The sequence below is a fragment of the Patagioenas fasciata genome, chromosome 1 (genome assembly GCF_037038585.1).
Source record: "Patagioenas fasciata isolate bPatFas1 chromosome 1, bPatFas1.hap1, whole genome shotgun sequence".
Classification (NCBI taxonomy): Eukaryota; Metazoa; Chordata; class Aves; order Columbiformes; family Columbidae; genus Patagioenas; species Patagioenas fasciata.
In genome coordinates, this window is record NC_092520.1 from 210,748,971 (window position 1) to 210,762,089 (window position 13,119).

Here is a 13,119-nt window from a genome sequence, read left to right on the forward strand (position 1 = left end):
GGGTTATGCGGTATTTTGAACAAAGTTTTGAAACGCTGACTTTGTTTAGGCCATAGGTAAATATTTGCCTTGCAACGTAAGTCTGAGCTGTGGTGCCTGAGCAAGGGTTATCCAAATAGTGTCTTCACTCGCCTCTGCCCTCGATAACAGCTCAGGTTTGGATAGGCTCACTTCTTGCTTTTGCGGCTTCCCATGATGTTTGACTAATTTCCTGCTGGGCACAGACCTTGGAGTATCCAAAGCTTTGAAAGATCAAAGCAAGAACTCACTCCTAGCTTGTTTGTTTATAGTAAATGAGGTGAAGACTGGTTCTCAAAGCGACGGGGGCAGCAACATTGTGCTTCTCCAAGGGCCTTCCCAGCCAGCCATCTATCTCATGGGGGTTGGCAGAGACCTTTGGGCTGGATCCTGACCCACACAAATCCCTTTTTCTATTCGGCTGGAAAAGGATCCTATCTGGTGGTGGGATAGTTCTCGTTTTTCAAAATTAGTCCTGTGAGCACATCCGATTATGTTTTCAGATGCATATCGTGCAGCTCCTGGATGCTTTTGAAACTGTTTTGGCCTCCCTGCCTCTTTGGGTACTTCAAGAAGTGGGATGTAGTAAGCCAGCAAAGCAAAAGGAGGAAACAATAGAGAAAGCAGGTTTCTGACAAAAGGAGCTGGGGTACCACTTCCACTCTTCCAGGAAGAATGGAAACTGGCAGACATCTGAGCAACCTCAATGGAAAAGACTGACCTACAGTGTAGACCCAGAGGAAAAAAACGGTGGACAAGATTAGAGTGGAGTAGAGTGGAGTGGAGTGGAGTGGAGTGGAGTGGAATGGAATGGAATGGAATAGAATAGAATAGAATAGAATAGAATAGAATAGAATAGAATAGAATAGAATAGAATAGAATAGAATAGAATAGAATAGAATAGGTTTCTGACCATATAGTGCTTGACTCAACTTAATTACCTGCTGCACAGTATGGGATGAATCCTGCCCTTGCTGGGTCCAATTCACACCATGTAGGGAGTCCAGCCAGAAATCTCAGAGGAGGACACAAACCCTGGGGACATCTAAGATTCACCAGATGATGCCTACCTCCTGGATCTGTGGCTATGACAGGGCTTATCCGTGACTGCAAGAGCAGCAGGCATGTGGTATCCAGTCTTTCCTGTGTTGACGGTATCTACTATGGCTTGAATTTTCCGTCTAAGCTGAGTTCTGTTCACACACGTGCTCCTACCTCGAAGTTACCAGTCATTTCTCATCAGTAACTTATATCTTAAGATAGTTTTTCTGGATGTATCTGGGACCCTGGACTGGGAAGCTAATCACTGATGCTCTGGAGAGATAAAAAAGTGCCTTTGGAACAGAATTTACTTTAAACATTTATTTTGTAACCTGTTATTCCAATTCTCTCATAACCACCAAATGTGGCTTATTTTTTTCTGTAAAAATAACAAAATTAGCACATTAGTGTGACCACTAGATGGCATGAACAGCTCAAATATACTGTCCAAAAATCTGAAATTTCTCAAGGAAGAGGTATAGACAAAATACAGGAGGAACATGAGCTGAGGATGCTCAGAAAGATCTCTGATCCCTACCATCTGCTGCCTGGGTTGGTGGACTTCCCCAGAATTTCATGGGCAGGACAGGAGCTCAGTAAATGTTTTGTGGTACGTGTCAGCTGGGCTGTTTCATGACTTGTCCTCTCCATGGCCAGAATCCCTCTGGAAGGAATTTTTCATGCATTGTCCTCCTTGAAACACTTGGAGTTACTGCTGGGTAGAGCCCGTTCCTCAGAATAATTAGATTGTGTTAAATTGGCTTGCACCTGGGCAGAAATGCTCACTATTCCTGCATCTTATGAGATAGCCAGTTTCCCCTTACAATATTGAATATCTTATCTGAAAATTTCCAGTGATCCAAGCAAGAACACAGTGTACCTGTAAAGCAACACACTTACTCGGTGTTCCTACTGCACTTTGTCCCACTACACACCAACCATTCTGGGAAACTATATGTGGACATACTCAACAGGGTTTCTTGTTGCATCAACTTTAATCTCTTTGTAGTGCCATCCAACAAAGCCATTTCAGGTATGAGGACCTGACAATCTGCCTGACCAGATGACCTCTTCAACACATGCTTCACAGAAACTCCCCAGACAGATTCAGACATCCCCAGCACTGAGATACTTTGGCAGACAATTCGGGCATATTTAAAATTTTCATCCCAAATCAGGACAATAGCAGATGTTGAAGTTCTGAAATGCTCTGCTGGGTCATGGCACACACAACTAATGGCAACAGGGAGATCATCAGCCACTGAGATCCCAGAAAAGACCTTTCAGGAATGCAGGCACCTCCCAAATAGTGTGAGAACTGGGGACCATCAGGTCCTATCCAGATGTTTCAGAGGAGGTTGATTAGGTTAAGACCTGAAAGAAAATATTTAATGTAATACCCTGAACTTCACCATAATTAACAAAACCTCTGGACATTTGTCTGTGTCTATGACTGTGTAACCCTTTGGGACTCTTGCCAATTGCTTGATCAAATTGCTGGCTTTGAATGTCACTAAATTTTACATTTTATTAGTGCTTTGGGTAGATTTACTTCTTGGTTCAGCTGGGAATTTAATTTAGATGTGTCTGTGTGAGGTGCGATTCTGGCATCCCATTCTTCTACCTAGAAGAATGGAGAACTGGAAGCCTTTAATTTATGAATCCACGCAGCCATGGCACTGATCTTACGACCAAATCCAGCTCTGATCTTGTTCCCTCAGCTTCAGCCTGGAGTCTGGAAAACCCCTGCTCTTGAGCTAGAAGATGACAACATTTTATCTAGCTTCAGCATTCCCCACAGGGTTTATTTAACTGGTATAGTGAAAATGAGGAAGACTAGTCCTACCCATGAGCCTTGCACGGAAAAATAGGAAGATGCAGATGTGTGAAGGCAAAGTGTCACCAACGTGCATGTGTTTGTACATCAACACAGAGAGATTCCTTGACATAATATGATCCATTCCAGATGAAATACGTGTGGAAGCTCAGCTCTGAGATTGTGCTGGCCGTGGGCACGCCAGGCAATTTAATTTGTTCAGTTCCCACCCAAAGAACAGCTGCTCATCTTGCTAAGTCAGCAAAAATCAGCACCAAACATATCTAATGCGAACACACATGAGTAATTGCTTAATTCAGTTTCCAATGGCATCCCCAGAACAGTGCCTGCCACGTTCCCCCCAAAATCAGGAGACCAAGGAGCGGGATAATATGAACAATCAAGACCTCGGGCTTCATGTTCACTCACCAAACCTAACTGCATCTGAACCATGTTGAAACACACCTCAGTCTTATTTACTACGTGCTGTGTCCTTATGTGCCCCCACTGAGGAGAGCATGAGCAGAACTGGCTGCTTGTAATTCACTTTAGGAAGGGCTGTGTTTCTCCCAGCTCATTCTCTTATACCTATTAGTTATCCAGCATCTGCTCTAGGGTCCTGCTTTGGTCTGAATTACCTCCTTTCACCAGATGTGGTTAGGATCAGATTTATTGTAATATCTTTGAATTGTCTTACTGATTTGATTTAGTCTGTGCCTTAGCTCCTCACCCGTGCAAAGGGAGAAGCACCGCTCCCTATAGAGTAGGCAGGATAGTTTTGACTTGCTTTTACAGGGGTCCTCTGGTTTCCTCTAGGTTTTCCAAAGCAGCAGGAAAATCAGCCTATACGTAGTTTTAGATGCCCATTTCCAGCATTTCTAAGCATATGTGGCAAGACTTTTATTCATCCATGTCCCCTGGTAAAGTGAAATAACAAGAGAGCAGGTTGAGGAAGAGCCCACCCCAATGTCAGTAGTGAGGACACAGGACGCTGCAACCCTGCTTATCATCCTTCGCCTGTACACTTCTGTGTTGGAGGTAGATGAGACATATAGGAGATGAAGCAAACTGGACCCAGATGAAAAATCAAATTATTTTTTGTGTGTCCTTAAACCATGTCTCAGCCTGTACCATTGCTTTGAAGTCTTTCTTGATTTCCATCTGATGATTGAGCCCTCTTCCACCTCCCTTTGAAATGGTGAGGAGCTGAAGATAATGCCTTCACTATCTTCTATCAGGGACCACATCAGCACAGCAACCATTTGGGGTGTCTGGGGGCCCAGAGCACCCTGCTCCAGCCTCTCTCCAGCTTTCTCTTACCATCTTCTCTTCTCTCTTCTCTCTTCTCTCTTCTCTCTTCTCTCTTCTCTCTTCTCTCTTCTCTCTTCTCTCTTCTCTCTTCTCTCTTCTCTCTTCTCTCTTCTCTCTTCTCTCTTCTCTCTTCTCTCTTCTCTCTTCTCTCTTCTCTCTTCTCTCTTCTCTCTTCTCTTCTCTTCTCTTCTCTTCTCTTCTCTTCTCTTCTCTTCTCTTCTCTTCTCTTCTCCAGCCACATAAGCTTTTCGTTATACCCTGTGGTGCTGCCCAGCTTGACAGCTCCCATCAGGGATGTGGCTACACCAGGAGCCTTTGTACGTGCCAGTGGTGGGCTGGTCCCAGCGGGAGAGGGACTAGCCAGGCTTTCGATTCCTTCCCTCCTGCTGGCAATGCCATAAGGGACCTGTGTGTAGAACATGGTGTGGCTTCAGCCTATGTCTGAGCCATCGATTTACTGAAGGGGAGGTGTTGACCTCATTATTCCTTCCCTTTATTCCATCTCCAGCTCCCCTCATCCCTTCCAAATGGGTGGCAGGCACCTTCCTACTCCTCCATTACACATGCTAGATTTGGAGGACATAATACTCCCAGGACCTATGCTCTTAGTGGAGTCTCCTTCTCTGGAGACATCCAAATCCACCTGGATGCATTCCTGTGCCATCTGCCGTGGTAAACCTGCTTTAGCAGGTGGGTTGAACTGGTTGATCTCTAGAGGCCCCTTCCAACCCCAACCATTCTGTGATTCATTCTGAGATTCTAACAACCAAAAATAAATGACTGGGTTTAAGAAGTTAAGAAGTTAGCAGATGCGTCTAATTTGGGGTTAGGTGAGTGCTGCAGATGCAAGTTCCCGAATGCCCGGGGATGAGATGAGTCGGGTCCGTGCCAGCTGGCACAGCGGTGCCCAGGGAATGTCCCTGGCAGCTGAGCAGTTGGGATCCAGCCTGGGCAGCCGGAAGCCACCTTCGCCTTGGGGCTGGTTGGAAACGAGAAGGCTCTGCCCCCAGGAATCAGAGGGAAGAGGGGGAGTCTCACCTCAGCTTGGCCCAGCTGAGAGGTGGAGTCAAGATGACCAGAGAGGAGTGAAAGTACAGGTCTCAGACATCTTTGCCAGTGGGGAGGCACCTGGGTGCCCGGCGGGGTGCCAAGGAGAGGGTGTGTAGGGAGCCCTGCCCTGCTCCGGGATGGTGGGCCCTGGGGCAGCTTTCACAAACAGACTGGGGAGCAGGAAAATTAAGGGAGTGGAGCATTTCCTGTGTGAGGAAAACGCTGAGAGAGCTGGGGCTCTTTAGCTTGGAGGAGACTGAGGGGTGACCTCATTAATGTTTATAAATATGTAAAGGGTGAGTGTCAGGAGGATGGAGCCAGGCTCTTCTCAGTGACAACCAATGGTAGGACAAGGGGTAATGGGTGCAAACTGGAACACAGGAGGTTCCACTTAATTATGAGAAGAAACTTCTACATGGTGAGGGTGCCAGAGCCTGGCCCAGGCTGCCCAGGGGGGTTGTGGAGTCTCCTTCTCTGCAGACATTCAAACCCGCCTGGACACCTTCCTGTGGAACCTCAGCTGGGTGTTCCTGCTCCGGGGGGGATTGCACTGGATGAGCTTTCCAGGTCCCTTCCAACCCCTGACATTCTGGGATTCTGTGAAAAGCTGTTTCTTCAGATAACATGAAACTGAAAGGTTTTAAGCCTCCTGGGTAAAGCCCCAGTCCTGAAGCATGTCCTTAGATTGCACTCCCCAAAGCAGTGGGTAGGAGGGTGCTTTTTTTAATATGGACTCTGGCATAACCTGCCCGTTGCCATGGCTGATCCCATGAGGAGACACCTTGGCAGCCCAGAGTGTTCTTCCAGCTCCCACCAGTGCTTGGCACCAGCCCCTCAGGTGGTCTCTCTGTGGCAGTGGCCATACCTCAGCACCCAGCCAGCTGGAGGAAATGTCTCCTCAGCCTTCCCCCCACCCACTGAGGGCCACTATGGGGCTGGGGTGCTGCTGGTGCCAAAATGATGGGCAGCAGCATCTCAGGGACCCCCAGTGCCACCCCTCTGTGCCACACAAGGAGAGATGGGGGCTGAGGATGAGGGTGGCATTGAGAGGGACATGAAGGTCCATGGGACCCCTTGCTGAAGGGAGTAGCTGCGGGATGGAAACCCTGCAAGGATCTGCAGCAGGTCCTGGCAGCACGGAGTGGAAAAGGGGCCGGTCCCGAGCTGGGAAGGAGGAGAAGAGGGTGGGTTGGTTTCGCCTCCTGTCAGCCTCCTCGCAGCCCGTCCGGCAGCGCAGGCAGCAGCTGCAGGCAGCGGGATTTTCCTCTCACCTGTGGGGCAGGAGCCCCAAAAACGCCGTCCCCCTCCACCATGATCCTTTGGCTGTGGCTCTGCTGGGGCTTCTCCACCTCAGCGGGGCAGCCTGACTCGGAGCTGATGGCGAGGTACCTGGAAGAGAAGCTGCTGGCAGACTACAGCATCATGGAGCAAGTAGGTTTCAAGGCGGTCGTCATTGGGGAGCATCTGGTGGCTGGGGCTGGCTTGTCCCTTTTCAGCCATCAGTATCGACGTGCAGGGCAGTCTGCTAACAACGCATTTATTGCACTCATCCCATGGCTGTGGCAGCAGCTCAGCTCCGTGGGAGGTTACTACTAACGAGTAAGGCAGTTGTTGGAGGTGCTAAGCCATGAAAGCACCGGCACCCTCCCGTGGTGGGTGCTGCTGTCAGGGGATGGGTTCAAGGCTGACAACCCTATAGCTGTGCTAATGAGACATTTCACAGGGACAAGGGAGTTAACGCAGTGTCCTGGCCGTGTGCCAGTCTGAGTAATTCAGAGTATTTCGGGCTCAGAGGAAAGCTTTTATGACTATGGTTTCAGTCTTACCGCACTTGATTTTTAACTCACGCTGGATAAAACGAACCTTGTGAATTTCAGCTTGTAAAATGCTTCTTGACCAGGAGAGAAAAAAAAAAAAAGTTCTGCAAAGTGAGGGCTGTTATGTCGTATTATTGTGTGGCTTAGATTTTCTGGGGAAATGGCTCTGAAAGCAAAATAAACATTTTTCAAGTTGGTGGAGAGTTTGGGTGGTGGTTTGGGAGACTGTGATTTAAAAGGCTGAGCTCCAGGTCTGTGCTCACATCCTTCAGGTCCATAACAGATACCATGTGTGTCTTTAGGTCACTTAGGGCATCAATCAGTCATCTAAATTTGATCAGATCTCAGAAGCTCTGAAATATGTGAGACACCCATGTGGGAATGGCAGATAAGACGCAGGACCTATGGAAGAGCTGTGCCTTGTTGGAGGACAGGTGGGACACCCTGGCGTGTCCAAAATGTCACTGCATGCCTGTATTTGGCGTCTTCTGCCATACAGTAAGCAGGGAGAATGAGACTCTCTGTATTTATTGGTGTGTACTGGTCATTCAGTCGCTCATCCCACTTGGAACGGGAAGAATCTCTCTCCAGAACTGCCCATCTCTCTCCACTATGAGGACCTCAGCAACTTCATTGTCAATCCATATTGTCAATCCATATTGTTATGAATGCATGCTCCTTGTTGGGGAATTCAGCCACAAACCAACATTGTCTTGCAGACCCACCTGTCCAAGCGGGACAGAATATCTCCACCACTGTCCTGCCAGTGGAGCGGTATCTGGAAACTCTCACTTATCAGCTTTAGGGGGAAAATCAGTTGTGAAGCTCAGGCAACTGGCTCATAGTGTTGATATAACCTGGCTGATCTTGCCTGAGGCAAATGAGGGTGTTTTCACAGGAGCTGTGTTGCTCAGTGGCAGCAGTAACTTCCAACAGAAAAACAGTGATGTATGAATAGAGGTGGTGATTCAGCCCCCTGGGACAGCCAAATCTAGAGGAGGACATCTGTCCATCCTCACCGAACACAGGAGTCAGGTTAAGAACAGGCAGATGCTTCCCTATAAACACTATAAACACACTATAAACAAATCTCTGACAGATTCTGGAGAGCACTACAGGTAGCTGGGTTACTACTGCCCAGTTTATCCTCTGTATACCATGTTAAGACTAGCAGATGGCAACAGCTATGGGGTCACTACTAGCAATTATTCGGCTTCAATGAGTGCTTTGGAAGGCTTTGAAGGTAAAGGTTGATGGGAACTTGGAAATTGTTCCATTAGATGATGCTAGTGAAGCTGGATGATTCAAAACGCTTTGGTGGACTGATCAGTACCACAAACCCTGCAGCAGTGCTTTGGCAGTAGTCATGAAGTCCCAGCAAACAGGATACTGTTATGTGGTGATCCTTAGTTACTTACCAACATCTACTGGTTAGCCTCAAGACTTCAGAAGGAAGCTTTTAAGGAGCCAAGTCGTACAAAGCCTTTCTATGCAAAACAGAAAGAAAACAAAATGGGTGTGTTTTGGGGAAAGATAAAACCAGTAACAAAATTTCCAGTTTCACCAATCAGTCAGTAAAAGCCATTGTGGTCATTCCATACAGGATGGAAGGTGGATTTGTTCCAATAGGTAATCCTTTAGTTTAAAAAGTACTGAGAGGCACTGATCTCATCCTGATCTCTCATCACTGCTCTGGTCCTGTTCCAAACAGGACCAACTTCACAGACATTTCTCTGGCTTATTCTGAAGAACCTACAGTGATGGAGACTCTGCAGCCTCCCACACCAGGCTCCTGAGATGCTTTGCTTGTCTGAGATAATAGACCCAGACAGAAAGTTTCTTCCGAAATTTAAACTGCAGACAATGCCTCCTCTCCTCTCCTCTCCTCTCCTCTCCTCTCCTCTCCTCTCCTCTCCTCTCCTCTCCTCTCCTCTCCTCTCCTCTCCTCTCCTCTCCTCTCCTCTCCTCTCCTCTCCTCTCCTCTCCTCTCCTCTCCTCTCCTCTCCTCTCCTCTCCTCTCCTCTCTTCTCCTTTTTTCCACTCGGCTGTTTTTCCATGATTCTAATTTTACAAGATATTGGCTAAAATAATGAAGAAGGAAATAATGATTCTAGCAGAGCAGAGTGTTTAATTTCTCCATTGGGCTTTCCTGAGCTTTGCAATGCATGATATAAACAGAGATAAAAATCATCTCTTTGACAAGGAATGCTGTTATTTCAGTGTAAATCAACAGAAAGGGCAAATCAGGTAAAAAAAGCCCCATCATTGCATTCATCTGCCTTCCAGATTTTAACCGACATTTTAGAAGTTTCTTGGCTTCCCTTGTTAAAAAGAGACTTGAACTCTCTGTTTTGGGGAGGGATTTAATTTGGAGAAGTTGCTAAGCTGAGACACCATGTGCAGAAAAGAAGTGAGAGGAGGTGTTGTGAAGGGCAATGCAAGGAATATGATTGTGTTGTCGTAGGTAAAGCACTTTATAAAATCTGTGGCTGAGTTTAAATATCTTTATTCCCTACTTGCACACAACTAGTGCTTTTCTGTCACTGCACAACCAATCTACAGTACCTGTGGAGATATTTTAGGCAACATATCTGCTGTTGAGGTCATATCAATAAAGCTGATGCTGTAACACTACTTTACACAAGTCCTCCCTTGAAGCTGGTCCACACGTGCAGCAGAATGGAGTTAGGCTTGCTAAGCCCCACTGCAAGTGCCAGGCTTTGACCTGGTCTCGGTTCAAGCTCTGGCTTTTAATTACCTGAGGATGTAGATGGTCCTGCGTGGCATTTGATGAGCGTTGTGGACCATTTAGCAGCCCTATAACATGCAATGGGGCAAAAACAGTGACATAGAACCTCTGTGAGACTCCATAGGAAGCTATAAGGGAATATACTTCCAGGGAAAAGTCACAGCATCCAAGTCTAGGGCTAAAGACTGAGATCCCTGTCTTCAAATAGAGGGTTTCTTGACATGCAGCATTTGCAAAACATGCAGCACCTCATTGCCTGAGAGAGCCACATTCCACTGCTGAGCTTTGATCAATGGGTCTGTTAATATAGGAGAGATTTAGGTTTTAATTTTAACCAGAGGAACATTTGAACCTGGCTATGGGTGATCAGTCACACAAACCCGTGTCTGGATTTAAACAAGTGACATGTCTTCTGTAGGCTCCACTAACTCCCTTAACTCTTTGCAGGTTGCACGCCGTGTTCCAAGGCAGGCCAAATTTTTGCAGAGGCTGGTATGTATCACACCGTGTCTTTATTTTACCTTGTGAGAATGACACTTATTCCACGTGTATATATGTGTGTGTAAATCCCTGTGCCCAGGAATAAACTATGTCAGAGAGTGATTGTAAGGTGAGATTCTAGGTAAAAAAAGATCTTCATTTTGATCAGTGCAACAGGTACAGGTTCTTCTAATACTTCCTAATACAACTTCTCAACCCAAGATTTGGAGAGGTTATAAACCTTAACCATGCGGTGAATGTAAGCCTGATGAAATCTCATTCAATTTGAAGAGAAAGGGAGAGTTTGCTTTGAAATTTGAAGATCTCTCTTGTTCTCTGTTGATGCAGAGGCCAAAATTCACTGAAGAAGGGGAAAAAACAAGGAAGCCAATACCCTTCTTTCAGCATGGGAACCTAAAGTTTAAGGTGTAAAACTGGAATTATGAGATGTACAGCAAATCTGTGAGATCTGTCTAGATTGCTGCACTGAGAGTTGCACATCTTAGATCAAAAATTTGGCTAAGGAGGCAGCCGATGAAATTGCTGTTCACAGCCTGTTATTTTTCTGGCTTTTCTGAGGTAAGGAGACTTCCCAGTTGAGAACTGGAGGAATTCTTCACACATTGAGCAGCCATCACACGTTAATAGCTTCTGATCCCTTTGATCTCTGACGGATTTGAATCAGCAGCCTGGAGGAGAGCAACTCTCAGGCTTATTACCAGTTTATTACTTCTAATCTGAGATGCGGTCAATTTGTTTTGATGCAAGCAACTGATAAAGGCAAAAGCTTGGAGTGTATTTCATTTATCTCCAGCTCTCTTGTGTCTTTACAAACATTTGATGCAAACAAGCATAAAATGATTTGTTTGACAAGAAAATTTCAGCTCCCAGGTCATCATAATCAGCAGGACACCTTCATAAAGCGCCCAGCCAACCTGCCTCATAGCAGTGTGCTAATCTGCCGCCTTGGCATTCCCTAGTTTTATTTTTAATAGGGATAATAAATCACAGTAATAATAATATTAAACAAATGGTTTGTTTTGCTTCTTTCCTTTGTGCTACCTCTCATCTTCTGAAGACCTTAATAAAAAGTGGAGAAAACAAACAGGCGTTTGTGCAGCTGTAGGTCAGAGCATCAGGCGCTGATGGATTGTGCAAGAGCTCAAGGGAACGCACGAGAATTGTAGACTGGAACTTGGGCTGCCCGCCAAGCCTGACTTAGCAACCTGTTTGGAAACTGCTTCTGCCCCCACTGTTTATATTTTCTGTATACAAGGAATGGCAGATCCCTTCCAGGGGTGGGGAGATAAATCACTTCTTTCATCCTTGTGTGTGATGCCCTTATACAGTGTTTGCTTTCTCAACAGCAACTCCTATCCACCAGGAAGAGGGAGAGGTGTTGAATGTCTTTTTTTTTTTTGTTGCTGTTTGGTTTTGCCATTCCTCAGTATGTTAGGATATCAGAACTGGAGCTTGTTCAGTGGGATAGAGAGATATGACACAGATCAGATGAAGCCAACAAATAGTAGATACAGGAAAAAGCTCTAGGTGGTGTGGTTCTTCATATAAAATAGTATTAAGATGTGGAACTCCTTGCTACAAGGTGTTGGGGAGGCCAAAAGTTTACATGGGTTTACAAAGCAACTGTGTAAAATCACAGAAGAAAAATCCAGAGGTTTACTAAGTACAAAAATATCGCCTTTGGCTCAGGAGTTCCTTCAGCCACAAGTTACTGAAAGCTGAGATGGTATTTCAGGGTAGTATCAGTGCAGGTTGGACTGATTTTACACTCTTCTCTAGTGGTGCACTATTGATCTTTGCCAGTGATAAGGTAAAGGGTTAGAATTGCCTTTGCTTTCACTCAATACAACCATTATTATGTTCTTGTCTTAACAAGGGCAAGTCCATGTCCATGCCCTCTGTCATATTCTAAAGATTTTCTGAGTTCAGGTGAATCCATCACTGCATTCAGTGTTAGATTCAGTGTCAGATCTCTCACTGCAGAACCACCTTGTATCTGAACTAAAGGCAAAGGACTTGACCCTCTTTTGTTATTGAGCTGTCAACTATGTTTGAACCCACAGCTTATGATGAAATGCAGAACCTGGGAGTGGATGCAGAAGATCTGCAACCAAAGAATTTGCTTTAGTTTTAGATTATTTCTTTTACTTATGTTATTATAGCTTTTATATTTCTTGCTGTGCCACAGGCAATTAATGGTATGGAAGACTACATGAGACATCAGCTCATTATATCTGGAAACATTCCAACAACACTACTTCTGATCAAAACTCCCCGTCCTCTCCACCTTCAGGATAATGAGACTGGAAAGCCACGTTTATGTAACAGGGGAGATCCTAAGAACAGCAGGATATAGTTCTAATCAATGGTGACTGAGTGAAAGCCGCCAGTGGCCAAGGGGGGTGGCATTAGATCTGAGTTGATGTGTCTAGTCTAGACCCATCTCACTGAGCTGTCTCAAATCAGTGAGATGAATCGTACTCTGGAAGTGCTAATTTCTTTCCATCGTGCTCCATGTGAGCTAAGCCTGTGCTGAGCAGGATGATCGAGGACACAGAGAGCACGTTGCACACTCTACAGCTGTTAAAAATAACTATCACGATTGGATTCATCTGAGACACATTTGTCAGAGTCTTTCCAAGCCTTGAAAGTGTAGGCAGGTGGGGCTTTATTCCAAGTCCATTGACAGTTTTGTGTTTGTTTCCAGTGGATCCTCATTCTTCCATTTGCCTGGAATTCACTGGCCCAGCAGCTTGGCTTGTTGAATGCTCAGTAATTATGCTGCTTCTGATGCTACTACAGAAACGTTCTTGTTT

The 13,119-nt window shown here is 45.8% G+C and overlaps 1 protein-coding gene across 1 annotated transcript in view; it reads left to right on the forward strand.

Moving 5' to 3' along the window:
• Nucleotides 1-6,430: 6,430 nt before the first annotated feature.
• The window catches only part of ITIH5 (inter-alpha-trypsin inhibitor heavy chain 5), a 48,274-nt gene continuing 41,585 nt past the window's right edge, over nucleotides 6,431-13,119 (forward strand). Inside the window, exons 1-2 of the mRNA XM_065859045.2 lie at nucleotides 6,431-6,667; nucleotides 10,250-10,294. Coding sequence (XP_065715117.1) covers nucleotides 6,548-6,667; nucleotides 10,250-10,294 — 165 coding nt within the window. The 5' untranslated portion in view covers nucleotides 6,431-6,547. The remainder of the gene's footprint in view (nucleotides 6,668-10,249; nucleotides 10,295-13,119) is intronic.